Consider the following 21,457-nt stretch of genomic DNA (forward strand, 5'->3'; position numbering starts at 1 on the left):
TTTTTTGGGCATATCGCCCAGCCCTAAATTATATATAGCTAGTTAAAAAATTCGTTCCTTCCCCCCTTTTTTTTTTTTTTTTTTTTTTTTTTTTTTTTTTTACAGTCTATGCTTGATATCATCGCATCATTCTCCATCCCAGCAGGTGGTGGAATACGCAGCAAAAGCTGGTTTGCCAACCGCCGTAACACATCTAAGAAGATAAACAACAACAACAAAAATAAGTAGGACGGAGCATTCAGTAAGTTCAATTATTGTTCTTGGCATTTGGGAGTAAGTTTAATGTCTTATACTATGTGACTGAAGTGGACTCAGTGACGCCTGGAAATCGGATAGATTTATTGAGGAATGTCTGGTTGGGGAGTCAGAGAGCATTTGAAGATGTTTTGTGTTCAGTGACTCAAAGTTTAGCGAATTCACTCCCTCACTTTAAATGCAATATTAACTCCTGACACTTTGCAGTGTGCGCGTGACTGTTTGTCCTCTCAGCAGCAGGAAAATAAGACGTTTATGCAAATAGATCGTGTACTGAAGCGAGCAAACTGTGGAATATTACCATGGTATATTAGAAAAAAATAGATAAAGCGGGTTGAAATTTAAAATTTGGCTATAGATCTGCAGTGCGCTGTCGCAGACATAAACAATGTTGCTTATGTACGGTGACCGGGAGGGGACATGTTTGGTTCACTTAGTTTGTGACCACGCGATATTAAAGGGTTAGTTCACCCCAAAAATGAAATTTCTGTCATTAATTACTCACCTTCATGTCGTTAAGACCCTCGTTCATCTTTTGAACACAAATTAAGATATTTTTGATGAAATTTGAGAGGTATATGACTCCTCCTTTGACAGCAATATAATCAACGCTTTCAAGGTCCAAAAAAGGTATTAAAGACATCGTTAAAATAGTCGATGCGACTACAGTGGTTCAACCTTAAGAATACTTTTTGAGCACAAAAACAAAAATAACGACTTTATTCTCTTCTCTGTCATTCTCCTATGCTGTTTACATTCAGCGCTTCCTGGTTCTACGTCAAAACGCTGGCTCATTATTGGCCGGCTCCTGCATTAGCATCACATGCTTGTGTCGTGCTGCTCACGTGAACAGCGCCAGCCAATACTGAGCTTGTGTTCTGGTGTAGAACATCTGAAGATGAACGAAGTTCTTATGGGTGTGGAACGACATGAGGGTGAGTAATTAATGACAGAATTTTAATTTTTGGGTGAACTAACCTTTTAATTCATGGGAATGTCATATTAACTTGTGGGAACATGATATTATGTTGTGGCCACGGGATAATTTTGTCGAGGTAACATCCTTATGATGTGGCCTTGAGATCCCATGTTGAGGGAATGATATTGGGCAAATTCCAATCAGAAGTGAGCATCCCTATGCCCTACTCAAGGGGTGCCCATACTGAAGGGCAGAGCTGATTTGCGCATGACAAGTTGTAGGTAATAATTTTTTTCTTCTTTTTTTTTTTTTTAGGTAAATAACATGTGACGCTAACACTGGATTGAGCAGCTAAGCAGTAAACATGCCTTTAAAAGTTGCAAAATATTGTGCAGTGCCAGTTTGTAGAAGAACACAGTCGCTGCATAACCTTCCTTCTGATTCAAACATCAGGAATGCGTGGTTGAACTTTGTTTTTAATGAAGTTCCAGACCACGTGAATAAGACACTGAGCATTTGTTCGCTTCATTTCACTGAGGATTCTTTTGTAAACAAGACACAGTTCAATGCTGGATTTGCAGAGAGACTGAGATTAAAAAATGGTGCTGTGCCTACTATATTTGATCCGACGAGAACGGCGAAACACACTACTGTGAGTAAAAAACATATTTACTGTCACTATTGCTTTGTTACAGATTGTTTGATATGTACTGATTATGTGTACGTGTCTAACCAAAATCACCAGTGATTTCTGATATGATTCATGTACAGTCAGATGTTCGTTGTCTCAAAATCGTTTATTGCTGTGTAGAAAGCGATCAAAAACGCTCCCTTTGCAATCACTAGAGCTGTCAATCAAACAGAGCGAGTTTATCAGTGACTGAGTTCTGGACACGCTCCAAAACTCCCGTAATAATCAACAAATTTCTTAGTTACCATGCATTTGCACTGTTAGTTATGATGAAAGCATTCGTTAGAGTGCAGAAATCAAGTTGCAATGATGAGATCACTGCTTTCATGCACTCAACATGTCTGTAATCATCTACATTTTCATCACTACAGTCTTTCATGCCACAATCAAAATATAATGCCATAGATCTAAATGTAATGCTATAATGCTATAAATATTTAAATATGTATCCTACGTGTTCTGTTTGGTGCAAGGAATCAAATGTAAAATAATACTGGATAGTCTTCCTTGGATAAATCAGAAATTAATCATTACAATAAAAGTTATTCATTCAAGAGCAGTGAGTGTCATTAATGTTAATACAACAACAAAAGACAAAGACAAAACCAGAGACAGCAGCAGGATTATTAAGATGCTGACTGAATGCACAGATCCAATATACTGTTACACATGTGTTTTTTTTCTCAACAGTTTACGTTCACTTAAGACGAAACCAACAGCTTTTTTGTGTCTTCAGCATGAGATCAGTTTATCTGCAAATTGAGAGTTAGAAGCGATTATCGCCCGATAGTAGGGGTATGACGAGACAGTTAGCTCACGAAGAACGAGACGAGATTTTTTACACAGTATTTTTAGGAAATCCTCAATGACGAAATACACTACCAGTCAAAAGTTTAGAAACGGTAAGATTTTTTAAATGTTTTTAAAAGAAGTTTTGTCTGCTCACCAAGGCTGCAATTATTTAATTAAAAATACAGTAAAAACAGTAATATTGTGAAATATTATTACAATTTAAAATAACTGTTTTATATTGTAATATATGTTACAATGTAATTTATTCCTATGATAAAAGCTGAATTTTCAGCATCATTACTCCAGTCTTCAGTGTCACATGATCCTTCAGAAATCATTCTAATATGATGATTTGCTGCTCAAGAAACATTTATTATTATTATCAATGTTGAAAACAGTTGTGTACTTTTTTTTTCAGGATTCCTTGATGAATAGAAAGTTCAAAAGAACAGCATTTATCTGAAATACAAAGCTTCTGTAGCATTATACACTACCGTTCAAAAGTTTGGGGTCAGTAAGAATTTTTATTTTTATTTTTTTGAAAAGAAATTAAAGAAATTAATACTTTTATTTAGCAAGGATGCATTAAATTGATCAAAAGTGGCAGTAAAGACATTTATAATGTTACAAAAGATAATATTTAAAATAAACGGCGTTCTTTTAAACTTTCTATTCATCAAAGAATCTTGAAAAAAATTTTTTTACAATTGTACACAATAAATGTTTCTTGAGCAGCAGATCAGCATATTAGAATGATTTCTGAAGGATCATGTGACACTGAAGACTGGAGTAATGATGCTGAACACAAGAATAAATTACATTTTAAAATACTTTCAAACAGAAAACAGTTATTTTAAATTGTAATAATATTTCACAATATCACTGTTTTTACTGTATTTTTAATTAAATAAATGTAGCCTTGGTGAGCAGACGAAACTTCTTTTAAAAACCTTAAAAATCTTAGCATTTCCAAACTTTTGACTGGTAGTCTACATGACTAGAAAAATAGTCTGCAGGTGCATTTGAAATGTTTTATAGAAATAAAAATAGTATAACTAAAAATGAATAACACAGTTTTCTCTTAGTCTTATTAAGTGCAAACAATAAGTGCAACCATAATCAAAGCACTCTCTCAATATTCGAAATGCAAATAGAGACCAAATTATTCTTCAAGCATGATACAGAGCTGAGAGATGGTTACAACTACACAGCCCAGCCTAAGGTAGCTTTCATATTGGGAGATATTTGCATGCATCAGGGAGCCGCTTTCAAAATGCGGGGTATTGAAACCGCGTTTGAATGCGTGCTCGCGTTTTACTTTCGCTTTCGCGTACTCTGTGAATAGGAAGGTGCTGGGCACGAATTCTACAAGATAAGACATTTATCAGACATTTTAGCTCTGTTGTGCAACGAATCCTCCGCCATAGTCTTGTCAGTCATCTCGTCACTTACTCTTGTCATGTGATCAGTGAACTCTGATTCCTGCTGCACTTATCAAACTGAATTAAATGGTATTTCTATACAAAGCAAAATGACAGTGGAGGCATAATGTAAATGTAGCAGTGGCATATTCTATCCTAATTTCTCAATTCCGTCATGAAAATAATATGAGGCAGCTTTTCACCTCAACAAGAAATCTCGTCACATTTTAATCTCGTCACACCCCTAGCCGATTGCGATTGTTAGCCAATCGGAGCACCCCTAATAGGACTTTGAATAGGATTCTCAAAGCATGTTTTGTTTGTTTTTTGCAAAGTGAGTGACATACTCGATGTTGTCTGCTTCTACATTGTTAAAACAACAATTACCGTATTATCGACGAAGATGCATATTACACCCCCTCTACGTTACAAGTACTTTATTATAGGTCTTCATTTTGTATCCAGTGTAAGACGCATTGGTCTCATTTAAGATTTTCATTTGTTGAATCATTGAATAAAGTTGAAGTGGAATCAATTGTATGAAGTAATATCTGTACTGTTTCGCTTTTTTCCTCAGATCTGGTCCTCCAGTCACTGCTCACATCTTCATCCAAGCCATTCCCAACTGAAAGCTGTAAAGATGGAAGGGGACAATAATGATATCAGAAATTCAGAAGCATGTGGAGTGAAAGATAAAGATACAGAGGAACAAAGAGGTTGGTGTCCATTCTTGATTTTTCATTGAAAAACCTGAATGAAACACATTTTCTGACAGATTAACAGAATTGTAGAGAGTTTATAGAAACCAAAAACAAAAAAAAAATAGCATAGGACAAATAGAAGATCTAAAAAACTTATATTTTCATTTCAGATTTAATGAATGTGCAAGAGGAAAGTGAAGAATTGAATGATATGAAGAAGAAACATCAGATTCAGGACCTTCATGATGCCAAAACTAGAGAAAAAAAAGGACAAAAAATATCTCAAAGAGCAGAAGCCAAAAAGTCTATTACCTGCCCTCTATGTGGAAAGAGCTTCTCATGTAATTCAGTCTTTATTGTTCACACAAGACGTCACACTGGCGAGAAGCCGTTCACATGCCCTCAGTGTGGAAAGAGTTTCATAAACAAAGGAAACCTTAGTAGTCACATGCAAATCCACAATGAGGAGAGGCCGTTCACATGTGACGAGTGTGGAAAGAGTTTCAAATGGCCATATAGTCTCAGAGTTCATAAGCTCATTCACTCTGGAGAAAAGCCATTTGATTGCGATCAGTGCGATAAGAAGTTTCTTAAGGAATCAATTTTAAAGGGCCACATGAAAGTTCACACAAAAGAGAAGCCTTACTTGTGTTCTGATTGTGGTAAGACATTTTCGTGGCTGGGGCGTTTTAAAGACCATCAGAAAATACACACTGGTCTGAAAGATTATTTGTGCTCTGATTGCGGTAAAGCTTTTACTACAGCCACTCAGTTGAAAGTGCACCAAAGGACCCACACTGGAGAAAGACCTTACAAGTGTTCATATTGTGAAAAGAGGTTCAAGCAGATGGGAACCCTGCAAGGACACGAGCGAATTCACACTGGAGAGAAGCCTTATCAGTGCCATCAATGTGGCAAGAGATTCAACTGTTTCAAAACTACACAGATTCACAGTAAGAAGCATTGCCCAAAATTAAATGGTATGTCAGCACAATTATAAAGCTGCTTTTATTATTATTTGGGAGAGGTGTTTTTATATAAATGTGGGAATTGGCTGTCTTCAGAAAAGTGTCAGTGGTGATTTCTTTTCTTCATACCTCTGTATAATGCTGAATAAAGTATGTTTAAAAGTGCAGTGCTGATTTGTGTACAGGGGTAAACTTTTACTCTATATGATGTTATCAAACACTCTTTAAAATGCTGGGTTAGGGTCATTTTAGCTACGCAGTGCTGGGCTGTATTGACCCAGTTGGATACTATTTACTAGTTGTTACACTGCTAGGTTAAAATGAACTAATTAACAATGGGTTGACAATTAAAATGACTTTAATACACACAATTCCTACAGTAACACACAGGCTACAGTAATAATCAAAAGATGAACATTAGCAAGAACATCCAGAAATGGGCAGAAATATAGGCTAAATGACTGAAAAGTAGTTCACTAATGTAACTTGGTGCCAACCCATTTAAGCCCTAATCATCAGATTAACCCTCACAAACTCTCACATCATGTTGTCATAATCACAGACCTGCTTTCAGGTTTCATGACACTTTACAGTTTTTCTTTATAGGTTTATGTACAGACTTGCTTCAGTCAACAACACTATAAAGTTGGCGTTTTTGTTAGTAAACTTCCAGTTGTTGAAATGAAATTTGGTCAAAAATATTTAATTAAATGAAAATTAAAATTGCTTTTTGTCCATTTTACACTATTCAGTGCAGCCTAAAAGTAGGCTACACTTTCCCATAAAACGGAGAGGTCTCTTGATGCAGTATTTGCATTGCCACATTACTGTATCTCACACTATGATATGAAAAACTGCATAAACACTGTGCCAAAATAGATGCAAGGTGGTTTAAGAACGCATTAACTCTGTATGATTTCAGATATTCCTTTAAAAAGTAAGAATTTAACTTTTCGATTTTGTAATCAGCTCAATCTTGGTTTGCTTTTGGCTAAATATTTTATAACTTTAGTGTACATTTGACCTATGTAAAATAAAAAATACAATATTTTGTGTCTTTTTGTTTTCTAAGAGTTAAAAAATGCAGCTGAATTCAGTTAGAATTATCCGTTTGATTCAGATTTTATAAACATACTTTTTTAGTATATTTTATCTTACTATTTGTGACCCTGGACCACAAAACCAGTCATAAGTCGCACGGGTATATTTGTAGCAAAAGCCAACAATACATACTATGGGTCAAAAATTATCGATTTTTATTTTATGTCAAAAATCATTTGGATATTAAAGGATTAGTTCACTTTCAAATAAAATGTTCCTGATAATTTACTCACCCCCATGTCATCCAAGATGTTCATGACTGTCTTTCTTCAGTGAAAAAAGAAATGAAGGTTTTTGATGAAAACATTCCAGGATTTTTCTCCTTAGTGGGACTTCAGTGGCCTCCAAACAGTTGAAGGTCAAAATTACAGTTTCAGTGCAGCTTCAAAAGGCTTTAAACGATGGAATAATCGGAATAATCTTATCTAGTGAAACATACTAACTATACAACTGTATATGCTTTATAAACACAAATGTTCGCCTTCCAAGTGGTTCCGCCAAAACCGCACTTTCGTATTCTTCAAAAAGCTTACGCTGTATGTCCTACGCCTTCCCTATTCTAATTGCGGAAAAAAACTAAACTGGCGCCGCGTTCGTTCCGTAAGTAGAATAGGGAAGGTGTAGGACATACAGCGTAAGCTTTTTGAAGAATACGGAAAGTGGAAGCACGTGCAAGGCGAGCATTTGTTTTTATAAACCATATACAGTTGTATTTTTTTTTTTTTTTTTTCGAAAATGACCGATCGTTTCTCTAGATAAGACCCATGGATGCTCCATGAAGACATTTTGTAAATTTCCTCTCATAAATATATCAAAAGTTTATTTTTGTGAGTGGATATGCATTGCTAAGAACTTCATTTGGACAACTTTAAAGGCGATTTTCTCAATATTTTGATTTTTTTGTACCCTCAGATTCCAGATTTTCAAATTGTTGTATTTTGGCTATTCCAACAAACCATATATCAATGGAAAGCTGATTTATTCAGCTTTCATTGGATGTATAAATCTCAATTTACAATATATATAGACCCATGTGACTGGTTTTGTGGTCCATTTTCACATTTAGGATGGACAGTATGGACATTGGGACACAGGGAGATCCTACGACTTGAATTTTTGTAAAGTCTCGTTAATATTAAACAGCTTGAGGTTCCGGTGTGTCCATATATGGTGTGTCGCTGAGGCGCACTGGATTGTGGGAAAGTCTTCAGATCGGCCATAGCTGTCTTTCCCCGCTGCTGAAGGAGAGGAACGGAGTCATGACGGGATTCAGAGGTTTCGCTCATCTCTCCGTGAGTCCTCTTTCTCTCAGAGTGCACGGCTTTCTCCTCTCTGTTTAAGTGTCGTGTTTTAAACGCATACGCGCTTTTTAAGGTCACCCCAAACGACCCATTCAGGTGTTACAGGCTAATGTTGCTAGTGTCATTGATGAGCCGGTATTTGACATGCAGCAGCTGCTGAAAACTTTCCTCCGGTCGACGGAAAAACTCGAATAAACACCCGAACACACATAGATGGACCAGACAGGCTTGTGTTGTCGGGTGTCCTGATAGTGTTAGATGTGAATCAGCTGTGCTGCTGTTGTGATTGTGTGATGAAGGTCATCATGACACACACTGATACTGTACTTTCAGTCACGAACTCCACGAGAGCACACGTGACCTTTAACCCGGTCTGATCTGTGACCATCATCATCATCATCATCATCTTCATTATCGTACAGGATCATAATGAGACCTTCAGATCAAATGGTTTCATAGGAATACCTCATGAAAAACCTTGGGATATCAGGGAATTTTAAAGTTGTGAATATGGGTAAATGTTCTACACTGAAACAAGGGCTCTCTGATTTTACTCATTTTTATTAAGGCAAAATCACAAAATCATTTTCTGAAAGGGATAGTTCACCCAAAAATGAAAATTCTGTCATCATTTACTCACCCTCATGTAGTTTCAAATCTGTATGTTTATTTCTTCATTTGAACATAAAAGAAGATATTTGAAAGAAAGTCGGAAGTCAAACAGTTGATGGGTGTGATGCGTGTCGCTCTGTCTCTATAGTCATGTAAGTCACCATGAAATCAAAATTCTAGTCCTCAAAGTTATTTCTATAAAAGAAAATATCTCCCTTTCCATTGAACTTTGTGCTTTGTAACTTTGCAGATGTTTTTATGCTCTAACAGCAACATTACACACTAACTAAAGTTAAAATCATAGTAAACCATCCCTTTAACTGTTTTTTTTATTTTTTATCAAACACTGTAAACACGAATAAGTTGGGCTGACTCAAAAAATTTGAGGTAATATCAGGTCACATCAAATTTTTTGAGTTATGATGTTCTCAATTTTAAATAAGCAGAACTATGAGGTTTTGAGCAGCACAACTTCTACGCTATTGGCCGTGAGACATTAATCATAACTTTAATCGTTAAATAAACATAAACAACAAAGCGAAAGGAGCGGCCAACTGCAACATAAAAGCATAATAAAAACAGCAATGTAAAATGTCCCAGGCTCTAAAATTTCCTGTCGGATTGCTTTCCATTGGCTGTGGAGGTGATGATGACAACTCCCATGATTCCACGCTCATTCAAGGCATCATCCAGCTACGCCTTTATTGTTTTGAGAAAGCGACCTCTAGCTAAGTGTATAGAACCCAAGAGGCGAAACTCTGATGCTTTTTGGGTAACAGCCATGAGGTGTCGCTTCAGGAGCGCAGCCACCATTTTGGTGTGAAAATACTAACTGGACAACAGAATCCATTACATCTTGCGCACCCAAAATCGGAGAATCGCACAGCCAAATCAGAAACGCAATAGAAATTTTCTCAAATTCAGTAAATTTTATGACACCTACAGTAAATGTTGTATTGTCTTAGCCTATATATGTTTTATATTATCATTTGTGGAATCCAACCATTCAACCATCTGAGGTAACATAGTTAGCCTACTTTGACTATTTCCTTTTTATGCAACTTTACACATTTACAATTAATAGTAAATTAATAATTAAGTTAAGATCATCATGTTTGTAGCGTGATCCAGGGTATTAAAACCTACAATATATTTCAGAACTAGTGGAGTAATAGTAATAGTAATTACTATTAGGCCTATTACTTACTATCAGCCTACTCCACTAGGTCTGAAAAATATATTGTACGTTTTAATCCCCTGGATCACGCTACAAACATAATGATCTGCTGTTTTCATCTGTTTTTTGTTTACATAGTCTTGCTTTAACGGACATTAATATAAGACAACACTGCTGTTGACAAGCTGTTATTTTCTGTTATATATTTATTGTCCAACATTGCGATTTTTCTGATGCATGTCCTTAATTTAATTTCATATGTTGGTATTAATTCAGTGTTTATAAGCCTTTTAAAGAATTTTAACCCAAACTGACTGGGTTTCTAGAGAGCAAAAGCTTTGTGAAAAAAATTAAAAAGACTTAAACACAAAGTGTGTAAAAAAGGATTTGATGACCACTAGTGATAGTATTTTATTCTGTGCGGTCATCATTCAGGTTGGATTTCAGCTTTAATGTACGTTATTTTTTTTAACAAAGCAGCTGATATTGCAATAGAAACTAGTGGACTGCCGAGTCGCTTTCACCTCAGAATGGCAGAAACGCAGGGCCGCTGCTGGGCGCCGGTGTTGCAATAAAACGTTCTATTGAGTGTTGCTTCTTGTCAGTATAATTTATTTGCCTCTAGTGGTGAAACTTGCATACTGTGCCTTTTAGCCATTAGATCAGTGGTTCCCAAACCTGTCCTGGAGGACCCCCAGCACTGTACCTTTTGGATTTCTATACACACCTGGAGAACTCATCAGCTCATTAGTAGAGACCGCAAGACCTGAAGTAGGTGTGTCAGATAAGGGCAGTGCTGGGGGTCCTTCAGGACAGGTTTGAGAACCACTGCATTAGACACTTGTTCATGGGTTCACAAAATCAATACCTTCTATCAGCAAACCATCAGACTCTTGAAACATTTCAAAACTAAGGTATGAAACAGACTTAACGAATCCTCGTGTGTTGAAATCACATAACGTCAAAGCTCTGATTTAAAAGAAAAGATTCGTTAACATTTGAAAGCTTCATAAACTGCTGTTTCAGAAGCGCCCATCACTGTTTACTCACAGCGAGTGTTTTTCACAGAGACGCTGTTATGCTGCCGCCAGGAGGAGCGAGGCATTAACTGAACCTCTGGTCACCCGAAAGCCTGCGGCAGCACCAGCACTCCCACCACAGGACGTCCAGGTAATGTGCTGTTATGCTTTCAGTTTAAATAACCGATCAAAACCACTACTTAACTTTTGATGACCACGGTTTGGTTTAGGTGTCCAAGCTTCCTAGTGGTCTTCTCGTTGCCTCTCTGGAGAACTACTCCCCCGTCTCTAAAATCGGCGTGTTTGTGAAAGCCGGCAGTCGCTATGAGACTGCGGAAAACCTGGGCGTCACTCACATGCTGCGATTGGCAGGCAATCTGGTATGATTGTTCAGAAATACTAGTATCAGTGAATGCATAATCATGCTATTGTCATCAGAATCTGCTCTGTTTAAACATCTGTGTGAGTTGATCAGATGTGCAGAGGATGTTTTGTTGGTTTCAAATGATGAGTTTGTGTTGTGTGTTTCAGACCACTAAAGGTGCGTCAGCCTTCAGGATCTGTCGGGTCTGGAGGCAGCGGGTGCCAGCTTGAGGTCAGCTTTGTTTTTATCCACTTATCCACTATACTTCTTGGATCGCATTCTATCATTCTCTCACTGTTGTTTCATTTCCTGTTTAGTGTGACGTCTTCGAGGGAACACATGGTGTATTCTCTGGACTGTCTAAGGGATGATTTGTGAGTATCTCACAGTAAATGAGCTGTAGGTAGAGGTGAAAGCAAATAACTATAATATGGAAGCTTGTTTCCGTCACTGAATAAAAAAGGTAATTGCAACCTTTTTATCTCACAATTCTGACTTTTTTTTTCTCTTAATTGCATGATATAAAGTCGCAATTGCAAGTTATAAAGTTAGAATTGCGTGATATAACTTATTTTTTTCCCCTCGCAATTAACCCTTCGCCGGGAGTTTGATTGACATGCAATCTAACCAATCAGAACGCCGAATCCACCATTTTGTCTGACAAAGCAGTCAGGAGTTAGAAGATTAACCTCGGTGGACTTGAACTTGAAAAATGGTGTGTACTGGCGTCTTTCCGCGTTTGAAACAACATTCCTTCTCATGTTCATTCGTGTTTATTTGATGCTATAAATGAACTAGTAGGAAGAAATGATCGGTTCAGGAGCCGCTTGAGCTGAGGCGCTACAGAAATCTGTCACGACACATTAAAGAGCCACAAAACGGTTTTTATTGTTTGATTTTCTTAAAAAATTGACACAGTTTGAAAGCTGGGACTTTGTTTAATATAATAAGTAACCTGCTTTGTCTTGTCTGTCGACGTGTTGTCAGTGTCCTACTTGCTCCACAATGTATTTTCACTCTGACAGCACCATGGCTTGTCAGACAAAGCAACAGTAACTAAGGGAGTGGGTCTTTGCAACTTTATATAAAACTTTTTCTTCACAATTGGGAGTTTACATCTGTAAAAAAAAAGTCAGAATTGCAAGTCAGAAGATGTAAACTCATAATTATGAGGGATAAAAAGTCAGAATTGTGAGGATTGGACTCACTTTCGATTTTTTTCCAGTTGATAAACATTGTCAACCAATCAGAATCCTTCCTGCTTTAGAGCTCGAGCATTTAAAGTGGCAGAAGACAAAACTGCAGCACATGCATTGCTTATAATAAACAGAACGATATCGTCCGCTGGTGTGGTGGACACTAATATAGTTATCATCATGTCACGTTCTTGGTATGGACATCCATTTGGATCGATGCACATAAAACATACACTACTGTACTTTTTACAGTTTTTTTTCTGACATAATATTTGACTGCAGCTGTTTCCCGTGACTTTTACCTCTGTAAAATAAGGTATCGGCAACAGCTAGGCAACAACATTGGTAATTGTTAAAAACAGACTCAAATTTATTGTTTCATTCAGAGATTTAATGTGCCATCTCGGTAATCATCACGGACAATGTCAGTAAAGATTACGGCGACTTTTGCCTTCTGTAAAAAGGTCCGGAAAAATAACCTCAGGTAATACTAATTCCGTTCGAATAGACCCGCTGTAAATATGTACGGTAAAATTCCATCATTTCCTGTTTAAAAGTAGTTTTCTGCACATTTTTCAAGCATGGAAGCACTTGAAGAAACATTAATTTGTGTTGTAGGTGGTGGGACAAGTCTGTGGCAAACCTCAAGTATTTTCTACATACCATTCAGAGCAAAAAGAAGATCGAAGCAATTGTCAGAGGCACAAAACTAATTTTATCTTTAGCTAAGTGCCTATTATCATCATAATCCAATCAGAATTTAATTAATAAATCAGACCTAACTGTTATTTATAGTTTATATATTTAGATTGTATGTGTTTTCGCACATTGTATCAGGAAGCAACATATACCCACATGACGACAGGGAGGTGGCGGCGGTGCGTAAATCGAGTTACCCCTCCCACTTCTGCTAGTTTTACTGAGATGTCTTGTCCCGTGCAAATTGGCCAATTAATATTACAGACATCCTGAGGTAAAATTACTTTACTCCACCTCCCCATGTAAAACTAATCCCGTCCGAATAGGGCTTTACTCAGATCAACTGTGTGAGATTGGCTATAGCAGAAGTCTTATAGGCACAGTTTGTTCTGTTTTATTTGTCAGTATTGAGTTTTATTATCACTGTTTTATTCATTTCTCTTGTCATCAGGAATTGCTGATTTTTTTTATTCCTTACTATGGCAGCCAATGTAGCAGCTGGTATAACTGTCACTTGCAAAATGACTTTGTAGACCGTCTGTCCAAAAGATCGTATTTGAAAACTAATTGTGTGTTTCGTGTGCAGTGACGGCGTGATCGAGTACCTGATCAATGTGACCACCGCACCTGACTTCAGACCCTGGGAGTTGTCTGACCTCACACCGAGGCTCAAGATAGACAAGGCCGTTGCAGATCAGAGCCCACAGATAGGTACAGTACACCAATACCAAGAAATATGTGTGGAAAATCATCTGATGACATGCAGAGTCTGATGAGATGTGCTTTCCCTGCACAGGTGTTATTGAGAAGCTGCATGAAGCTGCATATAAGAATGCTTTATCCAACTCACTGTACTGTCCAGACCACATGGTGGGGAAGATCAGTGTTGATCATGTAAGTGACTGACAGCAGCTTCTCATCTGTTATTTAAGCTGAGCCGTTTACAAACACTCTTCTCTTTCTTCTCTCAAATTCTAGCTGCAACAGTTCTTTGCAAATAATTACACCAGTGCAAGAATGGCTCTCGTTGGATTAGGTAAGTCTTTCTCATGAATGTACACCACGTTCCGAATTATTATGCAAGTGACATATCAGTAAAATTTCAAACATTCAGATTTTAGTTTTTCTAAGAAAATGTTTATTTATCCATGTCTTTTTAGATAACTTGTATCAATCTCAGACAAAATCATTTGCCAGGTCTACTTAGGTAAGTGGAAACCCTACTTAGAGGTTGTTCCACGTTATTAAACAAGTTACAGTTCTCATGCAATATGACCTTTGGTTTGGAGTGGCTGAAATGCATCTTTACGCACAACTGCCAGCCTGCATGGAGAGCTTCTTGAGACTCCAGAGACACCAGAAGCTTCAAATACCTGTTTGCTGCTCAACACTGGCTTTTTTTATAGCTGCCCTTTTAATACAATTCATTTTTTTGACAGGAACTTTTATTAATAAGCCTTTATCTGACCGAGTTCTGCTGTTCTCTAAATCACTCACAAATCTTATGATAATTTGATAATCTCCATTCAGTTTCACACAATATTAGTTGTTTTCATGCCTTTTGCACAACATTGGACCATTTCATGCTTTTTATCTCCAGAAAGATCTTTCTTCCTCCCCATAATGCATGAGAACTGTGACTTGCTTAAAAATGTGGAACAACCTCTAAGTAGGGTTTCCATAGACCTGGCAAATTATTTTGTCTGAGATTGATACCAGTTATCTAAAAAGACATGGATAAATAAACAAACAAACATTTTCTTTGAAAAACTAAAATCTGAATGCTTATTCTACTGAAATCTTACTGATATGTCGATTGCATAATAATTTGGAACGTGGTGTATGTCTACTTGCTTGGTCAAAATTGTGGTTTCGGTTGCTCTTATTGAAATAAAAAAAAATACCCTTTTATGTGTTTTATGTATGCTTTTTCGGATATCAACTTTCATGGAGTGTGTAATATAGCTGTTTGTGAATGTAAAAGTGCTGCAACATTTTAAATGTCAAAGTGCACAATAAATGGAATTATAAGAAAGAACCGAATCTGCTGAAACTAGTCGTCAGTAATTCCAGTCTTAGTTCCTGCTGAACCTATGTAGGTTTGTTATAAATTTGCACAATGCCAGCCAGCCTATGGTCAGATCAGAGTTGACCAATCAAAGCAAACTGTGTCATTTGACCAATCAGAGCAGAGTAGACCGATCACAACAGAGTGGGACATCTGACAGAAAAGGGGTTTAGAGAGACTGAATCCCTTATCGAACTGTTTCAGATGCTGAGAAAAGAGGTGATGCTGCAAAGTATTTTTAATCTTGTATGCTTGTAAACTCCAAAACAAAATGATGAGCCTTTAAAATAGCATAATAGGGGCACTTTAAGAGTCGCAAAAGAATATGTATCTGTATGACCCAGCCCAGACTGTGTGTGATGAGTGTATTTTGTTGATGTTAAATCTCTGTGTGTGTGTGAAGGAGTCAGTCATGCTGCTTTGAGGAAGGTGGGAGAGCAATTCTTCAGTGGACACACAGGGGCCGGCACACCAGGGGCTCAAGCTGTTTACCGCGGCGGTGAGTGACAACATGCAATTGCTTTACAGTAATGAACGTTTTGTTGGCAAATGTCATGAAAATATGCTGTGCAATAATTCCTAATGGTTGAAAATAGGCTTAATTTTCTTTGTAACATTAATTGTGCATGTGGTTTATGTGAAATCTGAGCTGGATATATTTTGTGAGATTGACTAAGTGAACAGTGTTTGTGTGCTGCAGGTGAGCTGCGGGTGCAGAGCGGTGGAGGGCTGGTTCATGCGCTGCTGGCCTGTGAAGGAGCCGTGACGGGCTCAGCGGAGGCCAACGCCTTCAGCGTGCTGCAGAGGCTTCTGGGTGCTGGACCGCACATCAAGAGAGGATCTAACATCACCAGCAAACTCAGTCAGGGCATCGCCAAGGCCACCGCACAGCCGTTTGATGTGAGCACTGATCATCTGTCATCACTTCTCTCAAAATATGCATGCTTACACAAGCTATTGCTACAGTTTAGATGCTCCTGATGTGTTTTCCATGCAGGCCACGGCTTTCAGTGCCACATACTCTGACTCTGGGCTCTTCGGAGTGTATATCATCTCTCAAGCAGACTCGGCCCGTGAGGTGAGTGCTCTGTTTTTTGTTTTGTTTTTTCCGTTTTTTGTTTTAAGCTTCCTTGCAACACAAAACTTGAACTGAGCTGGATGATGGCATCACTGTTTCCTGCAGAGCTGCTTTATAGCTGTATTGACTATAAATAATGTATTTTGCAACACTGACAGTTATCCAACTGAAAAGAATCAACACTGAACTGACTCAAAGTGAATAACGACTCTACTGTGTCTTCAGTAGAGCTGCTTATAGCTGAATGTAACTCATTTGATAATTGATTAACTTTTCACAGCTATTAAACTGGTCTGAATCGACACTGAACTGACTTGAGCTGAATTATGACACTGTTCTCTTTTTAGAGCAGCAAAATCTGAATTTGTCTCATATTTGATGAAGTTTGCATCATTGAATCATTATTTTTCCTGTTGAAGCTGCTTTGAAACAATCTGGATTGTATGAAGAACTATAGAAATAAAGGTGACTTGACTTGAACTAGCTGTTTGATTAAGGACAGGTTGAGTCAAAAATTAGTCATTCACTCACTCTGATGTTGTTCCAAAACCATATGTTGTTGTTTTTTAAGCTCTTCTCATACATGATATGCAAAAAAACAACAAAAACACATTTGAACATGTAGCCACCATAATTTAAACTTTGCCCCCCTGTAAACTCTGAAAGGTAAAAAGTATAGAAGTTAGACACAAATTTTCATTTTTGCTTAAGTTTAATTACCTCATCAGCTCTTTAAGAGGGTCATGAACTGCTATTTTTTTCATTTTTATGTTTCCTGGGGTGCACTTATGATGCAAGTATAATTTTTACATCAAAAAGTGTCATAATTTAGAAATAAAAGGCAATTTTCTATCCTAATTTTAGCCCACTGATTTGAACGCTCTGTTTGAAAGAGCGTTTTTCCTGTGAGACTTAAATGTAAACGCCCACTGCTGTGATTGGCTGAAAACTTTGCATACAAAATTTTACATGCGGAACTCTCTCAGTATTGTTTTACTACATTTTTTGCTATAACTCTTGTGAAGATTAACTAATTGTGAAAAGTGTTGATTGCAGCATTATGTTTAGATCTACTCCCGTCACATGAAAGCATGAGCATTGTAGCCATTGACAGACATGTCTTTTGAGCGCATGAATGCAGTGATCTCGTCATTACAATTCAATTTCTGCACTCTCACGAATGCTTTCATCTTAACTAATAGTGCAGACACAATGTAAATAAGAGATTTGTTGTGCATTTTAGATGTGTCGTTGATTATAATGGGAGTTTTGGCAAGAGTCCACTGATAAACTTAGGCTGTGTGATTGACAGCTCCAGCGATTGTCAAGGGAGCGTTCTTTGGCATTCTGTAGCTCAATTTAAATAACAGATTATTTTAACACTACTAAGAGTGTGAGTACGATGTGAAGTCGATTGTTTAGTCATTAATGCATAAACAGCAATACACAATTTTGAGACAAAGAACGTCTGACTGTACATGAATCATATCAGAAGTCCCTGATCACAAATCAGGCATTAGAATTAACACTTACTTACATCTTGTGGGATTACTGTCAGGTCCATATCTTGCAGTAAAAGACTGTTTGCAAACCCTGCACTGAAAAGAATTCACAATGAAATGTATCGAAAAAAACAAATAATGCTCTACTGAGGCATTCACATAGTTGAAAATAACCACTTTTTTGGAAAGTAATGCAATTTTTAGTCCAATGAACCTGTATCTCTATTCTCATCTCACTTACACACCAGTGGGCGAGGCCAAAGATGCGATGATGTAGAAGTAGGTGTCGATCTGATTCTGCTGAGATGGTCTTTCGTCGCACAATATCATCATACAAGCTGCGTCTCATTTCAAAGGCTGTGCATGTACTAGACAGGAAAAGAAATTAGTCAGTGGAGACGGCGGGAGTGCGCAAGTGTTTACTGTATTTCAGTCGTCTTTGGCCATTGTGCTGTTTTTCAGCCACACTTTTATTCCACTGCACTGCTCCGTCTCGTGTTTTTAAAAGCAAAGAAGTGCTCTGTGTGACGTGTGTTCATTCAGCTCACTGCATTTCATTCTGCGTGAACACCAGACCTATAAACCCGAGATCTACTATGGTCAGCACAGCGCCCTCTGCTTTTCATCACGGATAGATGGACTTATTAGACAAACTACATTGTTAAAGAGAGACCGACATGAAATGTTATTGTGTTCAAAAAGTCATTTTTGGCATACATGATTGCTGACGATGATAAATGACATTACAGAATTCATATTGAAATGCTGGTGATGTCATGTGTGTACTTCGCCTTCAGGCAGGAGCCCCACATGTTCCTTTAATGCTGAGCTGACGTGAGTGATTGACATCTGCATTGATCTATTTACCTCTCTCTCTGCAGGTGATCAATGCGGCTGTGGCACAGGTGACGGCTGTGGCTGAAGGAAGACTTACTGCAGATGACCTCACCAGAGCAAAGTGAGTCTACTAACACCAGCCCGTCAGCAGACTAAATGAAACACATTGGCAATGCTTTTACACCCATAATTTATTGCCAAATGAGCTGTTTTGACTTCCTTTTTTCTGTCAGTGTTATTGCTTGTTGATATATGGACGGGCGTGGTTTTGAATGAAGGTTCTGTTGTGTTGCGTGTGTTCAGGAACCAGCTGAAGGCGGATTATCTGATGTCTCTGGAGAGTTCAGAGGGTCTGCTAGAGGAGCTGGGCGTTCAGGTGATCAGCAGCGGCGCCTACAGCTCGCCACAGTCTGTGACGCAGATCATCGACTCTGTGACCTCCAGCGACGTGGTCAATGTAAGCCTTTTAACTCGTGACAAATCCTTGATCTTTTGAGTTCATTGTACTGAGGGAAGTGCCAAGCGTCCTCCCGGTCCAACAAGCCCATTTATTGAACCGAAGTGACAACCTCAAAAACAAGATCAAGCAGCCAGAGCGAGAATGTCACCACATTTTTGCCTTGATGACGTGTCCAAAAAAAAGCCTTTTTCAGCAAATATGTAGCCAATATTCAATCTCCTCCACTGAACAGTTTGTAAGGCTTGTAATGCAAATCAGGGGCTCTCAACTCTGGCCCTCGAGATCCACTCCAACCTCCAACCAAATTTGTAACTTTCTAGGCCACATCTGAAATAGCATACTTTCCTACTATATAGTATGTGACAGAAGTATATCCGAATTCATAGTACTCATAAAAGAGAAGGCAAAAAGTACACGGATGACCTACTACTTCTGGCGAGATACCGAAGTGTGCATACGATGGACACTTTACTATAGGGGCATTAAAGGAACTAGCCACCAGGGGTGCATTTCCTGTACAACGATGTTACGCTCTGCTTCACTATCACAGTACGATGCATTGTTGAACACATCAACTAGCCTAGTCATGACTATTTCCTGAAACCGCATTGTCGTAAACTTGTCGTTCAACCACGTTGGTGAATGACGTCACCAGACGTCATTGAGATCGAAATTAATGCTAGATTTTCTGCTATAAATTACAGACATGGCATTAGATTATTAATTCTCATTTTTCTTGGTTATTTTGTGTTATTTCTTCATAAATGGTGCTTAAAATCTCTTGACAAACTAAAATATGTAAATGACATTTGTATAAATTCGAAATATAAGATCTACATTGTACTTAATGTCAGCTTGCTTATTTTGATCAAGATTATGATTTGTTAAGTCCACATGTCATAAAAACAGGAAACTATGCTTCTAACCACAACTTGAGAGCTGTCGGTCCAACCACACAAGTTTGCGATGCTGTTTGCAAATGTTCGTTTGAACTCTGGTTTCGGGAAACATCAAATCGTTGAACTATGTTGGTAACGACGGAACTTGAGATGTTAGTTGGCTAACAATGCTTTTGGGAAACGCACCCCAGGACGGTTCACAGAGAACTAAACGTTCCCCTTGGCCCATTTTCTTGGTTGCAATCGCACCGGCAGTAGGAACTCTGAAGTGATGTAATCTGTCACTTGCATCCTGCTGCTCTAGTTGTTGTGTGGGACTTTTATTTTGACAGCGCTGAGAACGCCAGAGCCTGAGCACACAGCGCTACTATTTACCATTTTCATTAGTTTACGATCTAATATGTCCTATCTAATACGTCATTATCGTTTGGTTGATGCTCAATGTCGCTAGTTATGCAGTAAATGAAAGAAGTAAAAAACAACAACTGTTGAATGATATTTGACAGCAGAATTCTCTTTTGTTTTTTTCGACAGGCTGCAAAGAAGTTTGTTGAAAGCAAGAAGACCATGTCAAGTTGTGGACATCTGGCAAACACACCATTTGTTGATGAGTTGTGAGGGGAAAGCCCTAATCCAAAGTGCACACATTGTGCAGCTGCTTATTCAAGTGTAAAATAATTCTGAAACCCTGATTGTTGTTTTTTTCGTCAGTTCATCATGAAATATGGTCCTTAGTAAGGTGTACAGAGAGCACAGCCATCATTTTCTTCCTTTTCACTGTATATCTGCTGTACATTCATTAAAACAAATCTATCAGTCATAAATGCTGCCTGTCTGCTTCATAATGAGGGATCATGATTTCTGAACCATTGCCTGTCTATGTTAGTTCTTCAAGTAGCCTGCAGAGGGAGACATTGAGAAAGTAAATGCAAACATTTTCTTATTTGTGTTTAAGGTTTTAAAAAGGTATGCGTGAATTATTAAAAGACTAAAAAGATAATTGTTTTAGCTGCATTAAAATATAATTTCACACTCTTCATTTCGTTTTTGACCCTTACAAGGCATGTTTTAAGTTGAAAATTTGGCATAAATGTGCTAAAACTGTCTCAAATATATTTATACATATTTAAACGAACCTATATAGTTTTAAACTATATCTAGTCAAAGACCAGTAAATAAAATAATTATGATAAAAGACCTTTAACATGCTTTTCTCATAGCTAATCACTGTATTGAGTATTTGTCATAAGGTTACTGAAGTATGAACACTAATAATACTGTTTATTTACTATGTGACTATTTCCATTTCCAATAATATGTAAATGAACTATGATTATTATATTAGCATGCATTAGAAAATAACTTTCCAGTGTCTTTTGTCTAATAATTACATTTTC

At 37.7% G+C, this 21,457-nt stretch overlaps 2 protein-coding genes across 3 annotated transcripts; both read left to right on the forward strand.

Moving 5' to 3' along the window:
• The first annotated feature begins 95 nt into the window (after positions 1-95).
• LOC125267560 (zinc finger protein OZF-like) lies at positions 96-5,914 on the forward strand. Of its 2 annotated transcripts, XM_048189320.1 has the most exons (5): positions 96-241; positions 1,017-1,190; positions 1,490-1,826; positions 4,656-4,794; positions 4,950-5,914. In XM_048189320.1, the coding sequence occupies exons 3-5, from the start codon at positions 1,539-1,541 to the stop codon at positions 5,777-5,779; spliced, it is 1,257 nt and encodes a 418-aa protein (XP_048045277.1). In that variant the 5' UTR covers positions 96-241; positions 1,017-1,190; positions 1,490-1,538; the 3' UTR covers positions 5,780-5,914. The 2 variants fall into 2 exon arrangements, with proteins under 2 accessions (XP_048045277.1, XP_048045266.1); XM_048189309.1 differs by lacking the exon at positions 1,017-1,190.
• Positions 5,915-7,992: 2,078 nt separating this feature from the next.
• Positions 7,993-20,884, forward strand: LOC125267618 (cytochrome b-c1 complex subunit 2, mitochondrial). Its single transcript, XM_048189428.1, is given in 15 exon segments — positions 7,993-8,140; positions 11,007-11,108; positions 11,188-11,337; positions 11,489-11,516; positions 11,519-11,552; positions 11,639-11,695; positions 13,803-13,927; positions 14,013-14,110; positions 14,195-14,252; positions 15,688-15,783; positions 15,985-16,184; positions 16,282-16,362; positions 18,746-18,822; positions 19,005-19,158; positions 20,595-20,884. Coding segments are annotated over 15 exon segments (1,377 nt in total). The 5' UTR covers positions 7,993-8,107; the 3' UTR covers positions 20,679-20,884.
• Positions 20,885-21,457: the final 573 nt, after the last annotated feature.

The sequence above is a fragment of the Megalobrama amblycephala genome, linkage group LG1, assembly GCF_018812025.1.
Source record: "Megalobrama amblycephala isolate DHTTF-2021 linkage group LG1, ASM1881202v1, whole genome shotgun sequence".
NCBI lineage: Eukaryota > Metazoa > Chordata > Actinopteri > Cypriniformes > Xenocyprididae > Megalobrama > Megalobrama amblycephala.